Genomic DNA, 26254 nt, shown 5'->3' with positions numbered 1-26254 from the left:
AGTACTTTCTTTACACTGAATGTCCTAACTGGTACTTTCTTTACACCAAACCATCTAATAAGTGGCCTCGGGGCCACTGAGCAAGATACCCATGTCTATAACTGGAGTGATCCAGGATGCAGTCCACAGATGAATTCTTTAAAATCGCTATAAGCCATGACCTCATTGCCTACACATAGAGCGGAGAATTCCCACCACAGCTGCTGTCTTGCTATGTCACTGTGCTTATGCAAGCATGAGAATATACATAATCATACACGCATACATGTACACTGTGTGTGTGTGTGCACGTGCGCATGTATGTGTGTTCTGCTAGAGTCACAGCATGAAGACATGATAACGGCCTTCTAGGATAATGGGTCAGAGTTAACCTCTAGAAAGAAAACTGATCAAAAAACCTATAAAATAGAAAAAGAAAAGATAGCCGTCTAGTGAGGTAGCATATTTCTTAGGATGAACTGAAACCTTCATAAGAATAACCATGCCCTGTTACATGGGACCAGCTGAGTCAATTTTATCAGCCTCTTCTTTTTGTAATGTTAAAATAATTAATTGACATAAAAATTACGTATTTAAGGTGTATTATGTGATAATCAGATATACATATATTTTACAATGATTGAGCACATATTTCACATTAGCACTTGACTTGGGACAGGGTCTCTTCCCCTAAGATGCTGTCATTCTACTGGGTTTATGTCCAGTCTAAGAAGGCCAAAGACATATTTTAGCATTTGCTCCATTGCCAAATGACAAAGTGAAGCCACCATTCAGAAGCAAGATCTGGTTTAGGGTGCTTGCTATTTTTAATTTTTTTAAATTGTGGTAAAATGTACATAACACAAAATTTGCCACTGTAATTGTTGTAAGGATATAATTCAATTGCATTAATTACATTCATAATGTATGCAACCACCTTCACTATTTCCAAAATGTTTTCATAACCCCAAAGAAGCTCTCTGTAACCATTAAATAATAACTCCTCATTCCTCCCTCCCCAGCCCCTAGTAACATCTAATCTACTTTCGATCTCTATGAATTTGCCTGTTCTAGATATTTCATACAAGTGGAATTACATGATATTATTTCTTCTGTATCTAGCTTATTCCACCTAGCATAATGTCTTCAAGGTTCACCCACATTGTTTCATATATCCATGTTTCATTCCTTTTCATGGCTGAATAATATTCCACTCTGTGTCTATACCATATTTTGTTTATTCATTCATCTGCTGATGAACACTTAGGGTGCTTCCATCTTTTGGCTATTGTGAATGCTGCTGCAATGACGGAGTGCTGGAATTTGACTGCTTGTGGTTTTTCACTTTTGAACTTCTACTGCTTGTTGTTTCCAGCTGAAATCAGATCCAGCTCTGTGGCTGGAGCAGAGGAACAAGGCACACAGCAGTCTTCCTGGAGAGAAAGGAGACAGTCCCACTGCTGAGTCAGCAACTGCCCTGCTGCAGCCCCAGGATAGGCAGAGAGCTTGGGTTTAGGGAAAGGATTCCACCCAGTATAGTGTTATCTCTGAGCAGGGCTGTACGGCCAGTGCTACTGGCCACAGTGAATTCAGAACAGCAAAGCAGGAGATGTCACAAATGCTAACAGAGCAGATGCAGATCACAGGATCCCTGCACACACCTGCTGCAAAGCGCCCCTCTTCAACAGCCAGTGGATGACTAGGGGATTCCCCTTATTGCCTAAATGGGGACTCATCACTTTCTCTGTGGGAAAGGCCAGAGCTGCAGCCTCAACTGAGATGGACAGAGCCGGAAGGACTGTCCCACTCAATACCACACAAGCAAAACGAAAATGTGAAATGGAAATTCCTACTTTAACACATACAGGGCCTTGAAGCATACAAATCATTTAAGTCGAGTTAGCTAAAGGGTAAGCGGAGAAAGAATTAAATAGAAGTCATCTGTTGGGCGTGGTGGCTCAGGCCTGTAATCCCAGCACTTTGGGAGGCCGAGCTAGGTGGATCACTTGAGGTCAGGAGTTTGAGATCAGCCTGACCAACATGGCAAAACCCTGTCTATACTAAAAATACAAATATTAGGCAGGTGTGGTGGCACACGCCTGTAGTCTTAGCTACTCCAGAGGCTGTGGTATGAGAATCTCTTTAACCCGGGGGGTAGAAGTTGCAGTGAGCCAAGATTGTGCCACTGCACTTCAGCCTGAGCAACAGGGCAGGACTCTGTCTCAAATAAAATAAAATAAAATAAAATAAAAGTTATCTAAGTTGATCAGCAATCATTCCACATACCAACTTTTTATTGGTGGAGAAGGGTTTTCTTAGACAAAAATCTCAATTAAAATCAATCCATTGTGCATTATTCCTAGAGGATGTAATAGCTAATAATAAAAAGAGGAAAAGAACATGACTTTCACGCAGTCCTCCCTTTTATTTTTTTGGAGACAGAGTATCACTCTGTTGCCCAGGCTGCAGTGCAGTGGTACGATCTCTCCTCACTGCAACCTCTACCTTCTGGATCTCAGCTTACTGCAACCTCTGCCTTCCGAGTTCAAATGCTTCTTGTGCCTCATCCTCCTGAGAAGCTGGGATTACAGGCATGCACCTTATGCCCAGCTAACTTTTGAATTTTTAGTAGAGACAGGGTTTAGCCATGTTGGCCAGACTGGTCTCGAACTTTTGGCCTCAACTGACCCACTCACCTCAGCCTCCCAAAATGCTGGGGTTACAGGTGTGAGCCACCGCACCTGGCCCCACACGTCCTCTTAAACCCAGAGAAGGTAGCAGAAGGCTGAAAGTCATGTTTTCCTTTCTTCCTTTCAAGCCACTGAATGTCCTAACTGGTACTTTCTTTACACTGAATGTTCTAACGAGTACTTTCTTTACACTGAATGTCCTAACTGGTACTTTCTTTACACCAAACCATCTAATAAGTGGCATCGGGGCCACTGAGCAAAATACCTATGTCTATAACTGGAGTGATCCAGGATGCAGTTCACAGATGAATTCTTTAAAATCGCTATAAGCCATGACCTCATTGCCTACACAGAGTGGAGAATTCCCACTGGATGGCATGGAGCCAGAAGTAAGGCTTGGGCCTGAATTCTGGCTTTACTAACTGGATGGTTGAGCTTGAGGAAGTTCCTTACTTTTTCCATACCTCAGTTTCTTCATCTGTGAAATGGGTAATAGTCAAGATAGACTCATAGAAGTATCATGAGAAAAAAAATGAAGTAAATAAGTAAATTGCTTGGAATGGTACACACATAAATAATCAATTAGCTATTAATCATCCTCTCTAATATTCTTAATAATTCAATGTAATTCAAAAAATACATGCTAAACTTATTGTATGCAAAGGATTATGGTTAGCACTTAAAAAAACAAGACACAGTTCATATTAGGCTAGGGAGATAAAGCACAGACAAATAAATGGAATGAAACGTAAATGCAGTATGAGGTTGGGCAGTGGCTCCTGCCTGTAATCTCAACACTTTGGGAGGCTGAGGCAGGAAGATCATTTGAGGCCAGGAGTTCAAGACCAGCTGGACAATATAGCGAGATCATGTCTTGACAAAAAATATAATTTAAAAAAATTAGCCAGTTGTGACGGTGTGCACCTGTAGTCCTAGCTAGTTGGGAGGTTGAGGCCAGAGGATCCCCTGAGCCCCGGTGTTCGAGGCTGCAGTGAGCCATGATGGTGCCACTGCACTCCAGCCTAGGTGACAGAGAGACCCTGTCTCTAAAAAATAAAAATAAATTTGTAAAAATCAAGTATGGTTAGTTTCAAAATGGGATCCTTAAGTGACATTCTCAAACACTGTTTTATTTTCTTTTTTAAGAGTATTTTATTATTCTTTTTGGGGGGAGGGTAAAGGGACTTGGGATCTGAAGATACTTGTCCAAGGTCAAAGGGTTGACCAACATACAAATACTACTTTCTTAACAAAACTTCATTATTGTTTAGTATGACTGCTTTTTTAAACATTGGTAATAAACATATTTAGGTTGATTGGAAACAATCAAGCCTGTCTTCTGCACTTGATGGTCAACTCCATGAGGGTAGGCTCCATGTCTGCCTTGTCCCCTCCCACATCTCCAAAAGTAGGACTGTGCAGGGTATGTTAAATGTGTTGAAATAAGAGAAGTAACTGCATGAATAAACTAGAAATTTATTCCTAATGGAATATCCCTGGTCCATAACATGTTCTAATGAGCACTATCCCCTCCTTACCAGCACCATTCAACTCTGTGCCACCCACCAAGAAACAAGAGAGTTTTTACACAATGGCTACTTGTAGAACCTCCGAACTACCTACAGAGTCCCCGTGGTGACATGCTGTAAAGTACTCCGTATTTGTTTCCACTAACTGGGTGGTTGAAAATAATAAAAATTTATTATCTGACAGTTTTGGAAGCTAAAAGTCTGAAATCGAGGTGTCATCAGGGCCATGCTCCCTGCAAAGGCTCCATGGAGACTCTGATCCATGCCTCTGTCCTCACTTCTCGTAGTTGCCAGCAATCCTTGGCATTGGTTGGTTTGTGCCAGCAGAACTCCAGGTGCAGCCTTAGTCATCACATGGCTGTCTTCCCTCTGTGTGCCTCTGTGTCTCTTTTCATAAGGACACCAGTCATATTAGATCAGGGGTCACCCTACTCAGTATGTCTCTATCTTAAAATTAATTTTATGTGCAACAACCCTATTTCCAAATAAGGTCACATGCTGATGTTCCAGGAGGGACATCCATTGTGGGGTGAGGAGGAGGGCATTCTCCAACCCAGCAGATACTCCAACATTATTTTCTGCCGAATTAAATAGCAGAAAATCCTACCCTGAGTCTCTCAAATGATCATTTGTTCAAGTTTCATTGAATGGCAGTATTATTACGGGTGGAAAATAAAGATGAGCAAGTAAGATTGAATGTATCGTGGAATGCTAGAAATCTCAAAGAGTCCCCCAGCTTGTGAAAAAGCAGGCACTTGGCACCCCAGCATGGGTGGTTTCAAGTCTAAAAGAGCAGGCAATATGTCACTAAAGGTACCAGGGCAGAGCTTCCCCTTCCCACACACCCACCTACAGGCCTTTAGGCAATTGTGCAAGAGTTAACACAGATGCCAGCTGACACTGAGACAGATGCTGCTGCGGCTGCTGACAGATGGTGCTTCACAGCTGGGTTTCTGAAGAGAGTAATGAGAAGATCAGAGTGCTGCACGGGCTAAGGGTACATGCATTAACACAAGAATTTCCATTGTAATACAAATCAATCAAAAGTCACTTTTACGCTAATAACATCACTACAATTTGCACCACTCCCAGATCTCACAGATCATGAAAAGACTTGTGTCTTGCATAATCTGGATGTATAATAAAAGACCAGTGTTCTTTCTAAAGTTCACTGGTGGTTCTACACAATCTGGGAGCACCTTAGAAGCCATGTGTTCATTTCTTGGCATCAAGAGCCTCTGGTGTCAATAAATCCATAACTGCCTCTTCTGAGTCACTCATTCATTCATTCAACGTCCCATGTTACACACAATTCCATGACCAAGCCATCTCAGCCATAAAGGTTACTTCTTGCAGGATTTTGGGAGCAGGGAAACAGTGGAGAAAATACTAGTATCACCTTTCAACAGAGAATGTAGTGAAAAGAGAGGCAGCATTATCCTTTGAGTCTGTGTGGCTTTAGGTGGCTCAACCCCAGCAAAAGACAGACAGTTACAGACCTTTGTGCCTTACTGTCACTCATTGATTTTTGAGGGTTTTCATACAAAGCATATTTACCTTAATTATCACTGAAGATCAGTCTAAATTAGTGAAAATTCTGAACAATAAATTTTAAAAGGCATTGATTCTCCTCCTTTCATGCATGGTATAATCCTACCAACAGCACAAGAGAAAAAGGGATTATATATGTAAGATCTTAATCTTATTTAATGGAAAACAATTTTAAGATCCCGCTATGTTTCCCACCTCCCATTGCCCATTTATCAAACAATCATAAGCAAAAGTTGACTATCAAAATTCTGTATCAAGAAATGAGAAGGTTCAAACAGTCCTTTTTGGTAAAGAGAATTATAATTGAGAAATAAAAATAAAATTCTAAGGCCCCCTACCAAATAAACAGACCCCCACTCTTGGTCAAGGGGACTCCAGAAAAATCTTGAAAGCCGATTTCCCAGGCATGACAGGAAGGGAGGGTGGGCATGCCTTGCTATACCCCTCCCTCACTTTCTTCCCCAAGGGTTAAAGAGAAATAAGCCTTTTCAAAAGACTGCACCACTGATATCAACTAACTGCCTGATGGTGCCCCTCCCTTCTGTGGTTCTGACAATCCAATCCACCAGCATTCCTTCCTGATAAGAGACCACTGACCACAGAGTGGTTCTGGCCAGTCTACAGAGGATATGCAGTGAAGGTTTTCATGTCCTCTGCTTCACCTTTTGACAACAGATGGCTGAAAACACCACCCTTGGATAATCCTAATGCTGCCATTTTTTGAACATGGGTCCTATGAGGCAGCATGAAGCTCATTTGAGCATGTGCATGTTTCTCCTTTCATCAATATTCATGACTGCTCCTATCGCTTATTGAATATGTGTATTTGGCCATCTCATTCAGTATAAATCCCTGTGTTATTCTTCCCACCCTTGACATGTCTGTTTCTGGCTTCTAAGCAGAGGCTATGCTTCCCTACCTGTCATAATGGCCACCCTGCAGGCTGCAACCCTTTCTGAGAAATAAAGCTCTCCTTTCCAAATTTATGAACCTCATCATTTTTCAGCTGACATAACAAACAAGTTTTCCTACCACAGAAAACTAAATATAGCTAAGCAGTGAAATGGAGAAAGTGAAATCTACAGCTCAATTTCACACTTACTCCCTTAATAACTGGGGGAGCCCTGAGTAAGCTACCTTAATGCTTCTCAACATCTATTTCTGTACCTCTGATTGGGGAAAGGAAAACTGGAGGAGATCATCTTCAAGACCCATTTCAGCTTTCCACACTCACATTCTTCACTTCTCTCTGCCCAAAATGTCGTCAGCCTTCTAGCAAAACTACAAACCACTTTACAATCCCAAACCATGATCCAAAAAGACCTAAAAGTTAAGTGGAAGAATGGATAAGATAGGGTTTTTAGCCAACTTTCTCTTCCTAAATTGAAATTTTCTGTGTGTTTGTGTGTAACATGTACACACACACATAAATATATATATATACATGCATACATACATACACACATATACAAACACACACATATCCACATATGTGTACTTCAGCCACCAAAGCATAGCTGGATTATTTCACTGCTGTCTCTTCTCTTTGGAGTGTGACTTGAACTTGAGGATCTAATATGATCTTCTTAGTCCCCAAATGAAGGTACCAATTTTATTACCTGCTATGTCCCCTAAGAGCATCATTATTTTCCTCCCTGTCTCTTCCACTGTCCTTGCAGCAGGAGGCTTCCTTTGGCCCATGGTGGGAAGCTGCAATTCTATTTAACAGGAGTAAAAGTGATCACGTCCACCAGTAGGCATCTCTGAGCACAGAGAAACAGAGAAAGTATAAATGGCAGCTACAGAGTACCTCACAGATAACCAGAATCTTTCTACTACTACAATTTGTAGGAAGGAGGAGCTACGAGAGTACACTGAATGCAGCAATTGCCCTCAATTCTGAATCCATTTCATCCCTAACTTTGTGTTGCTGCCACATGGTTGGGTGAGACTGATGTCACCTCTATTCTATCAAGGAGCTCTATTTACCCTAAGCCCATCAACACAGACCCATCCTCATTGCCCAGTGATTGCTCAGGAAGACAAGGAGGGGGAGTGAGGGGCAGATAAATGATCAAAGTTATTCATTGGTAAAGAAAGAAATGCGTGCTCTCTTTCTCTCTCTCTGGATATAACCATAGGCCTTGTTGGACGCCATACTGTATTACAAAGGAGAGTCAACAATTTCAATAAAAATGCACATGGCAAAACAATGTCAAAAAAAATCAGGTAAGGATATCACTGAGCCATTACCAGTTGATGGGTCCCAACACCCACCCTACCACTGGACTTCTTTCTCAGTTATGTGAACCCAGAAAAGACAGTCTGTCTGCTGCACCTGGTGGTAAACGCTGGAACTGCAGCAATTTTATGCTTACCAAAGCTGTATCTCAAATTCAAGGGAAAAAAAATCTTCATCCTAAAGTAAGACACTTTTTTCCATATGAAAAGAGCATTTTTTAATTTTAGACTGACTCTATGAAAGGTTGAATAAGTATAAAGTAATAATTTTAAGAGTGATGGATTGTAATGTTTTAAATAAGCACAACCAAGTAGAAATAAGAAGCATTATACTTAGCCACATGATGAATCCGATAAGGCTGGAAAACAGTTTAATGTACTCTGGGTAATAAACAGATGACCTGGTAGGTCTCTTTCCTCTTTGAAAAACTTTAATTCAGCTTCCACCTATAATCTATGATGTATTTTTCAAAGCTTTATGCATTTTTAAAAAAATCACTCCCCCTAAATTTTGCATTTACAGCCCTTTTATCATATAAATTGCAGTCATAACCTAAGTTAAGGTTTGCAGCAGCCAGTGAAGGGAAAGGTCTGGCTTCTATAAAAGGAGATACATTAAGCAAAATAAATCTTGCCTGAAACTGGAATAGTTCTTGAATATAACAACTTAGGAGCTAATCTCTCTTCTCTTTTGAAAATATAATAGCTTTGCCTTTGAGCCAGAATAGATCAAATAGTCCAGGGATAGCTGTTATTCCTTTTCTCATTCTTTTTCTTGATGTACTGAGACTTGATTAATAATTGTAAAATTCCTGAGAATTATTTTCCCAAACTCTTCTGGCATGAAGGCATCACTTCATCCATAAAGGTGAAGGGAACATTCGAACTACTTTTCCCTCTAGTCTAAAGGAAGAACAGGGCCAGGGATTGAAGCTTTCAATCTACACATTAAAATCTTTCTCTGCTCTAGGCCTTCTTCACACGCCTTCTTGTAAAACTGTGTTGGAACGTAATTTGTAGGCCTTCAACTTGTTGAAATTAAAAGAATTTCAGGCATTTCAGATTTTTTTTTTTTTTTTTTTTTTTTACAAAATGATATTATCTAGAGAGATATTTTCACATATATGGTTTGGGACAGGCAGAATAAGCTTACTGGCTTCAAGATTTATATATCTTTTATAAAAATGAGATGTAATCAAGTATTTGGGCCTAAGTATTTTCCCTCCTGTCCCTGGCACCCATTTTAACATATAGGAAATAGAGGCAAAACCAAATTGCTGTATTTTTTATTCTCTGCTCTCAATACAACACAGTTGCTTCTGTGACTTCTGGTCACCAAAATGCGTGTGGATGGTGGTTTCTCCCCACCAACAAGCAAGCAATCAATCAATTCTGCAGCAGATTCTCCAGCTGGGTATCCTAGAATTCAATTCAATTCTGATGCTATCTACCTAAAGATAGTGTCAGATTTCACAGGTTAAGGGCTCAGTCCCACAAGGCTGCCCCCACTTTAGATGCCAATCACATGTCCAGCCCACTCATACTTCTAATCAACTGGCTACAAAATGAGGTTTCCATGACCTCCTCCTTGGGTTTGATTAATTTGCTAGGATAATTCACAGAACTTAGGCAAACACTTACTTAGGTTTACTGGCTTACTATAAAGGATATTGCAAAGGATAGAGATGAAGAGATGCACAGGGCGAGGTATGTGGGAAGGGGCATGGAGCGTCCATGCCCTCTCTGGGTGCACCACCCTCCAGGAAGTTCCATGCACTCAGCTATCTGGAAGCTCTCCTAGCCCTGTCCTTTTGAGTCTTATGGAGGCTTCATTACATAGGCATGATTGATTTCATCATTAGCCATTGGTGATCAACTCAACCTTCAGCCCTTCTCCCCGCCTTGGGGATTCTGTGCCCAGAATGTAGGGGAAATAAAGTCAGTCTTTTACTCTGGTTCAGGTAGGCACTGCCCTTGTGGGTTTGGAATAGGAATATATGGTATGCACAACTTTGTAAATTTTTTTCTTAATTTAATTCAAGCATTTACTTTTCAAGTGCCTTACCAAATTCTTACTTATTTTTGTGAAGACAGGGTCCCACTATGTTACCCAGGCTTGTCTTGAACTCCTGGGCTCAAGCAATACCTCCTGCCTTGGCCTACCTAAATTCTGAGTTGACATTTATTTTTATTTTAATGTGAAGAAAACCCATATAAAAAAAGGAGACAAGAATTAGTGCTGAATAATTACTCATCTATTTAAAAAAAAAAGACTCTATACATACCACACAAAAATGAATTATACCATGCTTTTTTAGTCTAAAGGCAGAATGCACTTTAAAAATGCCTTTTTCTTAGTTATTCAGAAGCATACCTTAGCCCGGTTTTGGCATGACCATTCATTCTGATTTAAATGGTTTAATGCAGTTGAGTCAACAGTCCTTGATTTTACAGACAAGAGTGCTTCATTCTAATTCCAACTGTGTACTTGAACAAACCCCTTAATATCTGTAAGTCTCCATTTTTCCCTTCTGTCATGCAAGAGGATTAGGACTGCGATGTCCCCTTAACTCTTACAGCAGCCCTAATGAGTGTGTTCTGCGATCTTGTTATTTTACCAAATCCCATCTACCTGCTGAGATAGGACCCATGGGACTACTCTCATTGACCTCAGGAAGAAACTAAGGTAAGGACTGTATAACTGTCCCAGAGCTTGTAAGAAAAAGCTCCAGGCATCAGAGACCTCACCACCACGCCACATCATCTCCTTAGATTTTTACTGTAGCCTTGGATGAAAAGCCCAGATGCTGGAGTCAATGCACTTCGATTTACATCTTTTTGCTACTATTCATTTGCTTTACTTTGGAAAGATGCTTAACTCTCTGCCTCAGTGTTCTTATTTATAAAATGGTGTCCCAGATTTTCTATGAATTAACACATGTAAAGCACCTAGTTGGAAGCTTGGCACATAGTAAGTGCTCAACAAATGTTACCTAGTAATACTGTTGCAAGAGTGCAGATTAATACAGTTGTATAATACTTCAAAATTAAATCCCTCCATCAGCCTGCAATCTAAATAATGTATTCTGAATTAATTATCAAATTAAAGAATTCAGGCCAGATCTCTCCAGGTGCTTCTTTCCTCCCTGTACCTCAGCCGATCTGGTCTGCCTGCAATTCCCCACACTCGTCACATGCAGCACTGCTTCATACCCCTGTTCCAACTCTTCCAAGCTTAGAATGACATCTCTTCCCCTCCCGATCCATTTTCAACTCCTCCACAGCAGCCTTTCTGGGTCTCTGAGATCCCTTCCCCACTTGGAATGTTGTACCATTTACAGTCATTTGGCACTTAACGTAGTAATAATCACAACTGACACTTATAGTACTCTTGGGATTATACCAATTTGTTTTTATGTATATTTTCTCACTGCACTGCATTCCTATCTTCTTACATGCCCTGGGATCATAGTCTTGTACACACTGCAGCTGGCGAAAAGACTACACGTGGAGCGCATGGGAGAAGTTTACTGCTGCTGATGGCAATGTTCTAGATACTGGGAAACAAAAGCAAAAAGGTCAGGGTGAACCTCTTGTCACATACAGGTATATATTTTTAAATGTAAGACTGACTAGGATTCCACATCACTATGACAGATGCACAGAGGATCATAGCAAGGCAGCTAAACTTAGCAATGGGAATGGACACACAGAGAATCAGAGAGAAGACAGCGTTTCTCCTGCAATCAGGAACTTCTGCAACATGCAAAGAAGAGAGGTCATTCTGATATTGTTGTCAGCAATAGCTGGAGCATAGTATGTCACTGGTACAGGTTATATGCAAAGAGCCAGTCTATAACTCTGAAAACCTGATTCCCGGAACATTTCCAAAGCAGTCTGTGAGTCTCTATTTTGGACTGGCCCCTTCTCTAGCAGCAGCCTCTTCAGGTCCCTGAAGCCGTACTGCAGCTCCAATACCAAGGACAAGCCCACTATCTCCCACCTCCATCCCCAGTGTGAGCTGGGAGTAGCAGTCGTGCTCCTGTTTCTAGCCCTGGGCGACACACATCAGGAATTCAGACTGTCGGGTGAGAGGCCAATGGGTACTCCCATCATTCACGCAAAACATACCTCCCTTACCACCGCGTAAGAAATGGAAACACCATTTCAAAGAGTAGTTTTCTAGCGTGGACCGCCCAAGATCAGAACAGATACACTTTTAACCTTTTCAACTGTTTTCTTTTCAAATGCCTTACCAAATTCTTGACCTCTCTGACCCACCATATGTCCGCCCTCCACGTTCAATGAAAAGCCTGGAAAACCAAGATGTGAAACCTCCTGTTTAGCCTTCTCAACCTCATTTAAAAGGACAATATTTCCCTTTCATTGCATGGTGTAGCAGTGGAGGCAAATGCCTTAAAAACCTACCCAATTAATCACTCAAATAAACTCCACCAACAAATAAATACTAAGTGTCTATTGTATATAGAACATATTGTGAGCACTGGACAAAGTCATTTAGTCTAAGGAAAGAAATGAGTAGAATGAATCTTTAGTATAATGTTGAACCATAAGAAATTGCCATTTTCATAGGTTAAAAAGGTTCAAAATCAACACTGTCATATGGTTCAAACTAATTATAAACATTTCCTTGGGGTTACCTTCCAAGGTTGGTATTGAGTATGAAAATAACTAAACTTCATTGGATAGTGCCCAAGACGTAGTTACATACACTGAATTTTTCTCTGGAGTATATGTGCCATCCATAGTGAGTTGCCAATTAGCAAAGAGAAATAGCATATATTCAGCATAAAGAGAACAAATTCACCAACTCCAAAAAGGGATAAAAAATATTTGTTACACAAATTAAACAAATTTAAAACAAAAAACCTGTACATTTTTATGTCTATCTCTTAAACTATTTAGCTTTTTATAAAAGCTAGGAAAATCAGCTATTAAGTGCTAATCTAAATCTTTGCACCAGAAAACTTAATGAGAATTCCACACCAAGCAGAGAAAGACTAAGGCCTGCTTATTTCTTTTTTGAGATGGAGTCTACCTGTGTCGCCCAGACTAGAGTGCAGTGGGGCGATCTCAGATCACTGCAGCCTCCGCCTCCTGGGTTGAAGCAATTCTCCTGCCTCAGCCTCCCTAGAAGCTGGGATTACAGGTACCCGCCACCACACCTGGCTAATTTTTGTATTTTTAGTAGAGCTGGAGTCTCACAATGTTGGCCAGGCAGGTCTTGAACTCCTGACCTCAGGTGATTCACCTGCCTCGGCCTCCCAAAGTGCTGGGATTATAGGTGTGAGCCACTGAACCCTGCCCAGGCCTGCTTATTTCTAAAGGAGAGGCAACTAGCAGAAACAATCCAGAGGAAGTGAGAGGGAGGAAGGGGCACGCAGGGAACAAAATGTCAAGCAAATATTCACCAGCTGATCCCTGTAAAGCTAACTGGCTTCAGTCTGTCCACTTTTCACTTTAAAGGCTCTAAAATTTCAGATGTTTTCTAGGACTGGTACTCTATCAGGAGAATGGTTTTACTGCCTCGCCTTAAGTATTTCCCAGTATTCAACCAAATGCCTAACCATACAGCAGCCTACAGCTGATCATACTTCTCTTGTGTGTGATACGCATCTTATCCTGGACTCTGTCTTTCATCACTACTCTTTTTGCTATTCATTTACAAGTACAAACAAAATTTTAGCTCGAGGCTAAAATCTGAGGTAAACAGACTATCCATTATACACTTCAAATAATGACCTCTCACTAATAAAACTTCTTTTCTCTCTGTGACCTAAAGGTTAGAACATAATTTTCCATTTTAAATTTATATAGAAAACAAACAACTCCAAAAACTAAAGGTCCAGACTAGATGTGTAGACAAATCTTCTCCTCCCTCTGATAAGCCCGGTCTTCAAATCCATTATTATAAAACACACTTAGGGACAAATGGCACAACATTTCCATGAGGCTGTCAGCAGTACTCACATTTAAAATGGAAAGCCTGAACTTAAACTGCAAAATAGTGTAGGTGTCAGGCACTCTATAGAAAAAAAGAATATTTGTGATGGCGTCAAGCTGTGTAGTTGGCACTTTATATATATAATCTGACATTAAATCTTCACAATGAGCTTATGGGCTAAGCATTATTATCTCTATTTTCAAGGTGAGAGAACTGGAGCGCAGGAACTTAAATTGCCCATGATCACTGGGCAACTGTATCCCAGAGCCAGGTGCATCTCACTCCAAAACTCATCTCCATGCTGCTGCTGTTCCATCAAAAGTTAAACAGATGACCTATCAAGTTTGTGGGTGAATAATATAAAACTGGGGCAGAGGATGGACAGACAGAAGGCCTAAATTCTAGGCCACGTTCTAGAATTTTTCAGGTAAGAGACTTAAGTTCTCTGGGCCTCATTTCCTCAGAGCATGAACACAGTAGGTGTCCAATGTAGACTTGTTCAGCTCAAAGGTTATTATGTGTCTCTGAGATGCTTCAGTGTAGTGGGATTTAGAGTGACCCTCCTACCACAGTAGCCAGATGGCTAAAGATGTGGCCAACCTCGGGCACGGTGGCTCACACCTGTAATCCCAGAACTTCGGGAGGCCAAGGTGGGCGGATCACAAGGTCAAGAGATCGAGACCATCCTGGCCAACATGGTGAAACCCCATCTCTACTAAAAATACAAAGAATTAGCTGGGTGTGGTGGTGCGTGCCTGTAGTCCTAGCTACTAGGGAGGCTGAGGCAGAAGAATCGCTTGAACCTGGGAGGTGGAGGTTGCAGTGAGCCAAGGTCATGCCACTGCACTCCAGCCTGGTGACAGAGCAAGACTCCGTCTCAAAAGTAAATAAATAAATAAATAATAAGAGGCCAACCTTATTTCTCACAAATTTCAAGACTCACATCACAAGATCTGCGGCAGAGGGGACTGATGTTATTTGAGCTCCTGTCCCTGCTAATTGCGGGAGAAAAATGGAAGCTGCCACTTCTCGACTCGGGCTTTGGTCCTAGGCCTTCCATTTACCCTCAGCCTTCCTAGGTGCCCAAACCTTTAACAAGAATATTATTTTCATTTTATAAGGTGCAATTTCTACTTGAATGCCTAGCCCCATGGTAAAATTCTCCAGTCTTTTTTTTTTTTTTTTTTTTTTTGAGACAGAGTCTCACTCTGTTGCCCAGGCTGGAGTGCAGTGGTGCGATCACAGCTCACTGCAAGCTCCACCTCCCGGGTTCACGCCATTCTCCTGCCTCAGCCTCCCGAGTAGCTGGGACTACAGGCGCCCGCCACCATGCCCAGCTAATTTTTTGTATTTTTAGTAGAGACAGGGTTTCACCATGTTAGCCAGGATGGTCTCGATCTCCTGACCTCGTGATCCACCCACCTCGGCCTCCCAAAGTGCTGGGATTACAGGTGTGAGCCACCACGCCTGGCCTAAATTCTCGTCTTAATGAAAAACTGTCACAATCTGCTACTACCCATGGGCAAAATGGAATTGTAATCATTCAAGTCTGAGGAGATGCAGATCTGAATTTATGAAATACTATGGGAATAAAAAGGGCAAGCTATGGTCCTTGTGGTCCTAGACTTGTTATTTACACAACTAAAAATTTGCCTTCTTTATAAAGAATTCTTCATCCTATAAAAATAGAAAGGAAAAAGAGACAGAACATAAAATAATAATACAACTTTTAGGTTAACTAGAAGCATTTTCCCCAATAAAGCTATGTGACTCAGTAATTTATATTGATCTGGTTCCTGCTTTATCGAGCAGGACTTAGGAGCTGGGAACCTAATAGTGGCATCATCTCTGCTCTCAACGCCTCTCAACGCATCCACAGTCCAGGGGAGGACTAATCTGATCACTGTAATCACCACTACAGTGGCTATAAATAAAGGCAAGTTGCTCAGACCTGATTGGGGGCAGTAAGGTGGTCTGGAAAGTTAGACAATAGAAAATGGGCATCCCAAGGAGAATGAGAGGCCCAGAAGCAAAAGGGAACATTGAGCATTCAACAACCACAGATTATTTACTAGGGCTAGAGAAGACAGATAAAAGAGAAAAAGGAGGTGGGAGGTAGAGGTGAAACTTGAAGTCTTGCAGACCATGGTAGGGAACTTGAACTCTATCCAGAGAGCAGTGAGGAATCTTTTAAGGATTATAACAAGCAGACTGGCATATCAGATTGCAGAAACCTAGGTCGAGCTTAGAGAAGGGACTGGAGGTAGTAAAAGTAGAGGCAGCGAGTCTGGTTAGAAAGCTGTTATGGAGGTAGCAATGATGGTTGAAAATAAATCAATAAATCCAAGAGATGTAAATCCAGTAGAAACACAAGGAATTTGTGATTGGACAGATGAGGCAGCAGAGAAATTCCAGGTGGCGCCTAGGATGATTTTCTCAAGTGTTCAGAGGAGTAAACGTGGCCCAGTCTGTCCATTACTCCATAGCTCTTCTCTCTCCCACTTCCCTCTTCCAAGCATATCTTCCTAACACCATTTACTCCCAAGGTCAAAGATATCTTAAGAGAGGTTGAAAACAGAGATCATTCTTTTAAGGAAAAACATGGTAGGAACATGGGATGGTGAATGAAGTCCCAATCTTCATTGTTTTTGGAAACACAGAGGATCAAGTGAAGGCAATTATTCACAGCAACATTCATGAGCTGCAGAGCAGATGGAGAAGCCACTGAAGCATGTGGACCCATAGTGTTCCACAGCCACTGCCTGAATCTCATTTGCGCATCATCACCTCTGATGATGACATTGAGGACACGCTGGCTATGCCATGGCTGGATTGGGAAACCAACAGGGGAATCCAGAAAACAAAGACAGCTACTCAGGCCATGCATTGACCTGATGTTACCCCACCAAGGTACCCTCTCTTTTAAGCTTCTTAAGATAATAACTTCCAAAGCCTTTTCTTCTGATTTGAAGAATAGAAAAATAAATCATGCAATTCATCAAGACTTTTTATGCACAAATACTGTATTAGTGCCTTCTCGCACTACTATAAAGAAATACTTGAAGCTGGGTAGTTTATAAAGAAAGGAGGTTTAATGGGTTTACAGTTCTGCAGGCTGTATAGGAAGCATAGTCGGGGAAGCCTCAGGAAACTTACAATCACGGCGGAAGACAAAGGGGAAGCAGGCACAACTTGCCTGACTGGAGAAGGAGGAAGAGAGAGGAGGAGGAGGCACTACACACTTTTAAACAACCAGATCTTGTAAGAACTCACTATCATGAGAAAAGCCGGGGGAAATCCACCCCCGAGATTCAATCATCTCCCACAAGTCTCCTCCTCCAACATTGGGGATTACAAATCAACATGAGATTTAGGCGGGGACAGAAATCCAAACCATATCAAATACACAGCATGATGTACCCCTCACTGCATCCACAGTGTCCAGGCAGAAATACAGACAAGAAATGGTTTGCTTACTAATACCCAAGGTTACTAGACACTGGGTCAAGAGCATGGAGTTTCTCGCTATTCTTCCTCTTGTATATCCACCTTTCTTTCTCAGTTAGTATACTTTGTAAGTCATTCTATTAGTTACAACAACAAGAAATCATCTGAAATTTCTCAGGAAAAGGGCTTCTGTGATCCACAGTAGCTCACTGATTTCTACATAAAGAAAACAGATTAGCTGTGTCAGAAGGAACACAAAAATAAGTTGAGTTTTAAAAAAAGAGGTTGGATTAAAATCTTCACAGTTTGAACAAAGTAAGGATCTAATTGTATAGACCTTCAAAAACTCATAGTTTAATAATTTTACCATAACCTGCATGGAAACAGATCATCTAGAGAAGTCAGAGATACACATTACAATTGGGAAGAAAGTTAAATACAAATATCCTGATTTCATACAACCTGTTAATGAGTCAAAATTACAACATGGCAGCCGGGCGCGGTGGCTCACACCTGTAATCCCAGCACTTTGGGAAGCCAAGGTGGGCAGATCCCTTGAGGTCAGGAGTTTGAGACCAGCCTAGCCAACATGGTGAAACTCTGTCTCTACTAAAAATACAAAAATTAGCCAGACGTGGTGGTGGGAGCCTGTAACCCCAGCTACTCAGGAGGCTGAGACAGGAGAATCGCTTGAACCTGGGAGGCAGAGGTTGCAGTGACCCGACATCGTGCCACTGCACTCCAGCCTAGACAATGAAGAGCGAAACTCCATCTCAAAAAAAAAAAAAATTACAACATAGCTTTTGCCATGTGCCACAGTTTCTCTGTGTGATGAGTGAAGTCACTGATTTACACATCAATAATTTACAATGTGCAGTAAAATCAGCCTAAAATATTTCAGAGTGATAGCTTATTTTGGGAATAACAGCATTCATGTTAAAAACGTGACCATTCAGTTCTGACAGTAAATAAATCACCAGACAGTGTCTCCACAATCTACCATTGAGCAATAAATCTTTGGATTCAACTGTACACCAGACATAATGCTGTAAAGTAAAAGTCTAGTTTTACCTCAGTGACCTCAGTTTTGCCTCTGCTGGACATTAAATCTGATGCAAAATGAGCAAATAAGGGTGGCTGAGTTTCAACCTGGCATAACAGTGAGGTTTTGTCAAGGATCCCAGAATTCAGAGAGTTTTTAGGAACAACAACCAAAAAAAAGTTTGAAAAACAAAAACATATGCTAAACAGCTGGGGATGGAGAAATTAAAGGATGTGAAGAGCTTTCACCTTAGCTAGAAAAATATCCTATTTAATGACTTTTTCTTTTATTTGACCCATTTTAAGATTTTCTTTTTTAATCTTTAAAACTATTATCTCTAGAGGGCAAATGCTGGATGAATAAAAATACATTCATCAATTCATTCATTGTTTCATCCAATCTATGTTAAAACAAATAGTGTTTTCATCTCTTAATAGCTTTGGGACCCTAAGAAAATTATTTAAATTTGAGGTACCTTAGTTTCTTCATCTATAAAAGGGGGACAAGACTCATACATAACCCACAGGACACTTGAACGATAACTACACATACTCTGTCTCAGACACAATGCCCAAGCTGAGGTTTGCAATAATGAGCAAAGGAAACCGGATTCCCACCTTCAGAGACATAGAGTACATAATTAGGAAACAAAAATAAATAAACATGGAATTTCAAATCCTGCCTGGTGCCTGAAGAAAATGCATAGGATACTACTCAATGAAAGAGAGGCCTCCTTAGATAAAGGGGTCATAGTAAAAGGCTTTGCTGAGTTGTGGACCTTTGGGCTGAGACCTAAGGAATGAGGAGGAGTCAGCCCTGCAGAGTGAAGAAGCAAGCCCATTCTAGGCCAAGGATTTGAAATACAAAAAGGCCCTGATCTTAGCATCAGCCAGGTGCGTTCCAGTAAGTGGGGAGATACTGGGAAGAGATGAATCATGCAAGACCCAAAAGGAGCAACAGAGATTGTGTCTGTAGTCCATATGAATGTAGAAGTCACAGGCGGATTTTCCAGCAGGACAAATGGCAGGTTTTAGTTATGAAAGATGAAGCTAGCTGCTGAGTAATGAACGGGCCACTGAGGTTCAGAAGGAAACATCAGGGAGGTGAAAGAAGCCATTGCAGTGGGAGATGATGGTGGCTTGGCACAGGTAACGACTGTGGAGATGGAGAGAAACAGATAGAACTTGAGATACTTCTCGAAATCTCCCTAAAGGTCTGTCTTGGCAACCTATTCTCAGGTGTAAACATTAACCAGATAAATGACTAAAAAGAAAATTTAAACGGTCTCTATTCTATTAAAATTCTCCAGATAGCTCTCTTCATGAAATTTTTAAAGTGTTTTTACCAGGATGATTTACAGTCATGAACTGATTTGACAGTTTAGCCTGACTTCTATGTGTAGTTTAGATTGAGAGCTGCAAGACTCAGTTATTTAGAAAGTAAATTCAATATGTGTAATGGTGCTATCCCTGGACTGTAGACAATTCTTCATTGTTTTCACTTTAGATGGAATTCTGAGTAGTTTTTTGAAACATGAGCTAGAGATCTGGTTCAACCAGGGGTAGTAATAAGAGGTTTCTCCATCATAGCTTCTTGGTAAAGTGTCCAAAAGTAATAACCTTGTTTTCAGCTTTCCACCCAGAGGTTAAAGTAGGGAACACTTCATGAAAGTTATATGTTTCCATTCCAACCCATCACTTTGTGCTTTGGGAAAGAAAAGGAGGGGGCAAGAGATATTGAGAAAGAGATTGAGAAAGGGAGGGGAAGAGAAACAGAGAGGGAGAAAGAGAGAGACAGAGAGGGAGGTGGAGGGGGAGGTGAGGGGGGAGAGAGAGAAAGACGACAAGGGGGAGGGGGGGGAGGGGAGGGGAGGGGAGGGGAGGGGAGAAAATTTTTAAAAGGGAGGGAGTTAAGACATGATTTGTCATCACCCAGAAGTGCTAACGCTGGCTCCCAAACCTCAAGTTCTGATTCCCTCATCAATCTTAATACCCCCCAGATTCTGTGTAGAGCAAACATGGAAAGAAAAGAAAGTTCTTAGCCAAATATTGGAGCCCAACTTGGAAAAATGAGCTTTGCAATGACAGCACATATTTTTAAGGGCTTATTGGGATCTCACTAAGGAGACTGGCTCCAGGCCTTGTAGTTTCACATATTTTCTTGATTCCTAAGTTAATCATTTTTACATCATCTACTTTAAAATAAGCCAAAGGGAAGCTTCCTGCAGGAATAGCCATTCACTGGCATTTAACAATTAAAAACAAGATCACATTTGTGTGACCAGCCTTGAACAAGAATTTGATTTGCATTTAATAAGATACATGCTCATGTGTAATGCATACCAATGGGTCTGAAAAAATATTTAATATGATACAACTCTAACATAAAACTATATCACTTTTAACAAGGCATCAGGATTTATTAGGCACAGCTAGCAACTTGATGGAGTTAGAGTTAATGGTATCTGAGCCTTGGATAGAAGAAAAATGAGTATAAATTTCCCTTCTTCCTATAAACATGGCTCAGGCATACAATCATGAGCTTCTCTACTAAAACCCCAAAGAAAAATGCGATTGAAAATGTTATTTAAACTACTATGTTTATAGTAAAGTGAGTTAGCTAACGATGACTGTTGGCACTTTTGAAATTTAACTTTTAATTTTGAACAGTTCATTCTCTTTGCTCTGCAAAATACCTTTGAGGTGTGTTAAGGTGATGAATTTTCCACATAAGTAGGTAGCTCTTCTATCCCTGGAACAAACATGACTCTTATTTGTCATCATTTCTAAATCTTATCTTTTATATGACTCATTTAATTGGATTCATCTCTCCCTACAAGCATGGACAATGAGTAACCATGCATTACAATTAGGTTCATGGTTTGGTCTCAGTGTACATTTCTGTCTTTCCTTTCATCTAATGCAAATTACAAATGTGTCCCCTTCTTATAGAATGTGTTGGAGGCTCTCAGACTTCACAGAGAGCAATCCTTCTATCTCCCAAACTGCACTGCTTAAACAGATCTGCATTTTAAGTTAAGGAGAATTTAACAGAAATTTTAATTCTTAATAATTAATTATAAATTATAAATCATAAATTATTTGCAGTACCAGGCAGCAGAGTAGTTGAAAGGGATACCAATTGAAGCTTTGCTGCACCTGTGTTAACAACTCCACACAACTAATTTGTAATAGTATGTGATTGGCAGTTTCCCCTGCTCTCTCTTGCCTGCTGCCATGTAAGACATGCCTGCTTACCCTTCCACCATGACTGTAAGTTTCCTGAGGCCTCTACAGCCATACCAAAGTGTGAGTCAATTGAAACTCTTTCCTTTGTAAATTACCCAGTCTCAGGGAATTTCTTTATAGCAGTGTGAAAACGGACTAATACAGTAAACTGGTACCAGGAGTGGGGTACTTTTATAAAGGTAACCTGAAAATGTGGAAGTAGCTTTGAAATTGGGTAATGGGCAGAGGGTTTGAACAGTTTGGAGGGCCCAGAAAGAGAAAGAAAGATGTGGTCATGTGTGGAACTTGTTAGAGACTTGAATGGTTTTGACCAAAATGCTGATAGTGATGTAGACAATGAAGTCCAGGCTGAGGTGGTCTCAGATGAAGATGAGAGCTTACTGGAAACTAGAGCAAAGGTCACACTTGCTATGCTTCAGCAAAGAGACTGGTGGCACTTTGCCCCTGCCCTAGAGATCTGTGGAACTTTGAACTTGAGAGAAATGGTCTGAAATTGGAACTTATGTTTAAAAGGGAAGCAGAGCATAAAAGTTTGGAAAATTTGCAGCCTGGCCATGTGGTAGAAAAGAAAAACCCATTTTCTGGAAGAGAAATTCATAAGTAACAAGGAGTCAAATATTAACCTCCCAGACAATGGGGAAAATGTCTCCAGAGCAGGTCAAGGACTTTCACAGCAGTCCCTCTCATCACAGGCCTGGAGGATGAGGAGGAAAACATTATTTTGTGGACCAGGCCCAGGGCCCAGCTGCTCTGTGCAGCCCCAAGATTTGGTGCCCTGCATCCCAGCCACTCCAGCTCCAGCTGTGGTTAAAAGGGGTCAAGGTACAGCTCGAGCCACTGCTTCAGAGAGTGCAAGCCCCAGGCCTTGTCGACTTCCACACGATACTGAGCCTGTGGGTGCACAGAAGCCAAGAAGTGAGGTTTGGGATCATCTGCTTAGATTTCAGAGGATGTTTGGAAATGCCTGGATGTCCAGAGAGAAGTTTTCTGTAGGGGTGAAGCCCTTATGGAGAACCTCTGCTAGGGCAGTCTGAAGAAAATGTGGAGTCAGAACCCCCACACAGAGTCCCCACTGGGGCACTGCCTAGTGGAGCCGTGAGAAGAGGACCATCATCCTCCAGAGCCCAGAATGGTAGATCCACCAACAGCTTGCATCATGTGCCAGGAAATGCTGCAGGCACTCAACGACAGCCTGTGAAGCAGCTGTCCAAGGCTGTGGGAGCCCACCCCTTGCATAAGCATGCCCCAGATGTGAGACATACAGTCAAAGGAGATCATTTTGGAGCTTTAAGATATAATGACTCCCCTGCTGGATTTTGGACTTGCATGGGGACCACAGCCCCTTTGTTTTGGCCAGTTTCTCCCATTTGTAACCAGTATGTTTACCCAATGCCTGCACCCCCATTGTATCTTGGAAGGAACTAATTTGTGTTTTATTTTACCAGCTCACAGGTAGAAGGCACTTTCCTTGTCTCAGATGAGACTTTGGATTGTGGACTTTTGAATTAATGCTGACATGGGTTAAGACTTTGCGGGAATGTTGGAAAGAGATTTGGGAGGGGCCAGGAGCAGAATGATATGGTTTGGTTCTGTGTCCCCTTCCAAATCTCATCTCAAATTGTAATCCCCAGATGTCGAGGGAGAGACCTGCTGGGAGGTGACTGGATCATGTGGGCAGTTTCCCCCATGTTGTTCTCGTGATAATGAGTGAGTTCTGGTAAGATCTGATGGTTTTATAAGTGGCAGTTTCCCCTGCTCTCTCTCACCTGCCACCATGTAAGACATGCCTGCTTCCCCTTCTGCCATGACTGTAAGTTTCCTGAGGCCTCTCCAGCCATACTGAAGTGTGAATTAATTAAACCTCTTTCCTTTGTAAATTACCCAGTCTCAGGGAAGTTCTTTATAGCAGTATGAAAATAGACTAATACAACATCCCCACAAAAAAAAAAAAAAAACATGAGCCAAGGACAGGATTAGGTGAGTCACCAATATTCTGTCTCGATGATGATAACGATTAATATAAAAGGAAACTGTTTTGTTAGTGAGACTATAAAAGATTTGGAAAGATTGACTGAAACTTCATTAGTAGGGTGAGGGGGCTCAAGCACTTGGTAGCCTCTAGTAGCATGGAAATGAAGGGCAATTGCACATCATGTATTGAATGTAAACGCAGCAGAGTCTTTCACCTAAGACTTCCCAGAATTTAACCTAAGAAACTGCACACATTCTAAAGGTGTTATACTCAAAGCTGTTTATCTAATCATTTATATGAGTGAAGAAATGAGGAAAAATAACATGGAATTGGTCAAGTAAACTGTCACTGACATCTCGAGGAAGTCCTGATGCTCTCATTGGCATGGCAATGTTGTCTATGAAACCGCTGAATGAAAAGAGGTCACAGATGGGATAACTCCACATGTATGGAGTGACATACATGTAGTTACCCTTGTATGAACATATAGGAGATTTCTCTTTCCTTTTTTCCATCATACAAAAACAGAGAAGATCAAATTGATCCATCGCTTCCTATGATTCAGCATATCCTAATATTAAGCCAATTTCTCTTATCCAGAGTAGAAAAAAGTCTCTGCTTATGTTCTTCTAGTACCTCTTCAATTTTCAGTGCATGCATTTCAACCTTTCATCTATTTGGGCTGGGCATGGTGCCTCACACCTGTAATCCCAGCACTCTGGGAGGCTGAGGTGGGTGGATCACTTGAGGTCAGGAGTTTGAGACCAGCCTGGCCAACGTGGCAAAGCCCCATCTCTACTAAAAACACAAAAAATTAGCCAGGCATGGTGGCACGTGCCTGTAATCCCAGCTTCTTGGGAGGCTGAGGCAGGAGGATCGCCTGAACCTGGGAGATGGAGGTTGCAATGAGCTAAGATCATGCCACTGCACTCCAGCCTGGGACACAGAATGCGATCCTGTTTCAAAAAAAAAAAAATCATCTATCTTGAATGTATTTTAGCTCAAAGAGTATGGTCAGAGCAAGCCCATGTCCAGATTGCAGGGTCTGGACTTCTGGGAGGGAGCCGGGTATCTGACAGAAACTAGCTTGCTTTCCCACCCCTCATCCATATTCCCCACCCCACAAATTCACACACAACTGTGTGGCACCCACTAATGCTTGCACAAGCACATAAACAAGCAGAGGGAAAGAGGGAAAGAAGGAGACAGACCAAAAGACAAGAGAGTCTAACTTATAAGACCAAAGTCTGAGAATCTTGCAGCTGCATCAGGACAGTCTGCTGAGTAGGACTTAAGTGTTTCAATTCTGGGAGAACTTTCCACAGCAAAGATAGAAGATTCCATAAAACGAGCAAAATCTGCTACAATTTTCCCCCATTGCTATGGTTCCAGTTGACCCTAACGGCTGTTTTCTCTCTGAAAGGCAGCATGCTGAACACATCACAGAGGAAAAGTGGAGGGTCCCACTAGCCAACATTAGTAGCACTGTATGGCGGCAGCACCAGGCTAAGCAGGACTGGCCTGACTGTGGCACAGCCCGGGGGTGAGGGGTGGGGAGATGGAGGATGGGCGGTGGGCATCAGCCAGTGGTTATTTGAATTTAGTCTTTCATGCATTTTCAAGTTCCTGGGAAAGGGTTTAATTTGAAATAAGTTGATTTTTTTTAATGACATAATAAAGAATAGCCAATAAATCTGCCAGTAGGAGAATTGCTGATCTGATCATTAAAAATGATATTTGACATGCCTAATGTGATACTCAGTAGGCTTCGAGGTAAAATGGATCAATATATTGAACTGGCTTCCAATATGACTTTTGTGAACTGTTCAAATATGATGCCCATTTAAGTGTGACCTCAATTATATGTAAGGAAGCAAGTGGGCTCCGCTCACCAGCTAGCAGCATCTGTCCCCAGGTACTGGAACCTATCAACCATGACTGGTGTTGGTGTAACTCCTAATCCCTGGATCTAGAGAGAGGCCTCTGCTGGGTCACCCGGCTAGCTAAGAGTGGATCACAGGATTCCAACCTTCTGTCTTCCATGCCCCTTCCAGCCATGCATCAACCAGTGTCGCTGGGATAGTCTCCAGGCCCATGACTCTGCTCACCTGGGCAACTGAGATAGACCATGAGCAGCCAGGACCCTTGACGGTCTGGAAACACACACCAGGAGGGAAGCTTGTGAGATCTTCAGGCTCACCACCTCCCTTCCTGTTCTGGCACCTTCAGCACTCCCGGACCCAGAGGTTAATTTTCATGTTGCCTTTGATATTTTCTCCCAGGCAAGCATGGCTTGTGGATCTGCCTGTTACAAAAGAAAGGAGTCAAATAGTGCAAGATTTGTTTAAAGACTAAAAGAGAGTGGCTTCTTGGTTTGCTTATTCAGGAACAGAGACTAAAACTCTGTTTTTAAGTAATTATAAACCAATGTATGGCATATTGACCAAAGATGACCACACACGATCACATGGCCCCTAGATCTTGCCATGCCCCCATCCAGAGAGGGAGTCTGATTCTCCTCCCTGGATCCAGGCAGCCTCCTCACTCACTTCTAACTTGCCTCTTTATTTCACTTGAGCTATAACAAAAT

At 41.6% G+C, this 26254-nt stretch overlaps 1 protein-coding gene across 2 annotated transcripts in view; it reads right to left on the bottom strand.

Moving 5' to 3' along the window:
• The window catches only part of FBXL7 (F-box and leucine rich repeat protein 7), a 432789-nt gene that overhangs the window by 326771 nt on the left and 79764 nt on the right, over nt 1-26254 (bottom strand). The window contains exon 2 of one of the 2 annotated variants that reach the window (XM_009448811.5): nt 25773-25969. The exons of the other annotated variant lie outside the window; for it this stretch is intronic. Within the exon in view, the coding sequence (XP_009447086.1) occupies nt 25773-25794 (22 nt within the window). The 5' untranslated portion in view covers nt 25795-25969. The remainder of the gene's footprint in view (nt 1-25772; nt 25970-26254) is intronic. 2 annotated transcript variants of the gene reach the window in all.

The sequence above is a fragment of the Pan troglodytes genome, chromosome 4 (genome assembly GCF_028858775.2).
Source record: "Pan troglodytes isolate AG18354 chromosome 4, NHGRI_mPanTro3-v2.0_pri, whole genome shotgun sequence".
Taxonomy (NCBI): Eukaryota; Metazoa; Chordata; class Mammalia; order Primates; family Hominidae; genus Pan; species Pan troglodytes.
Note: the sequence above shows the minus strand (reverse complement) of the source record. Positions and strands in the feature narration are given on the sequence as shown.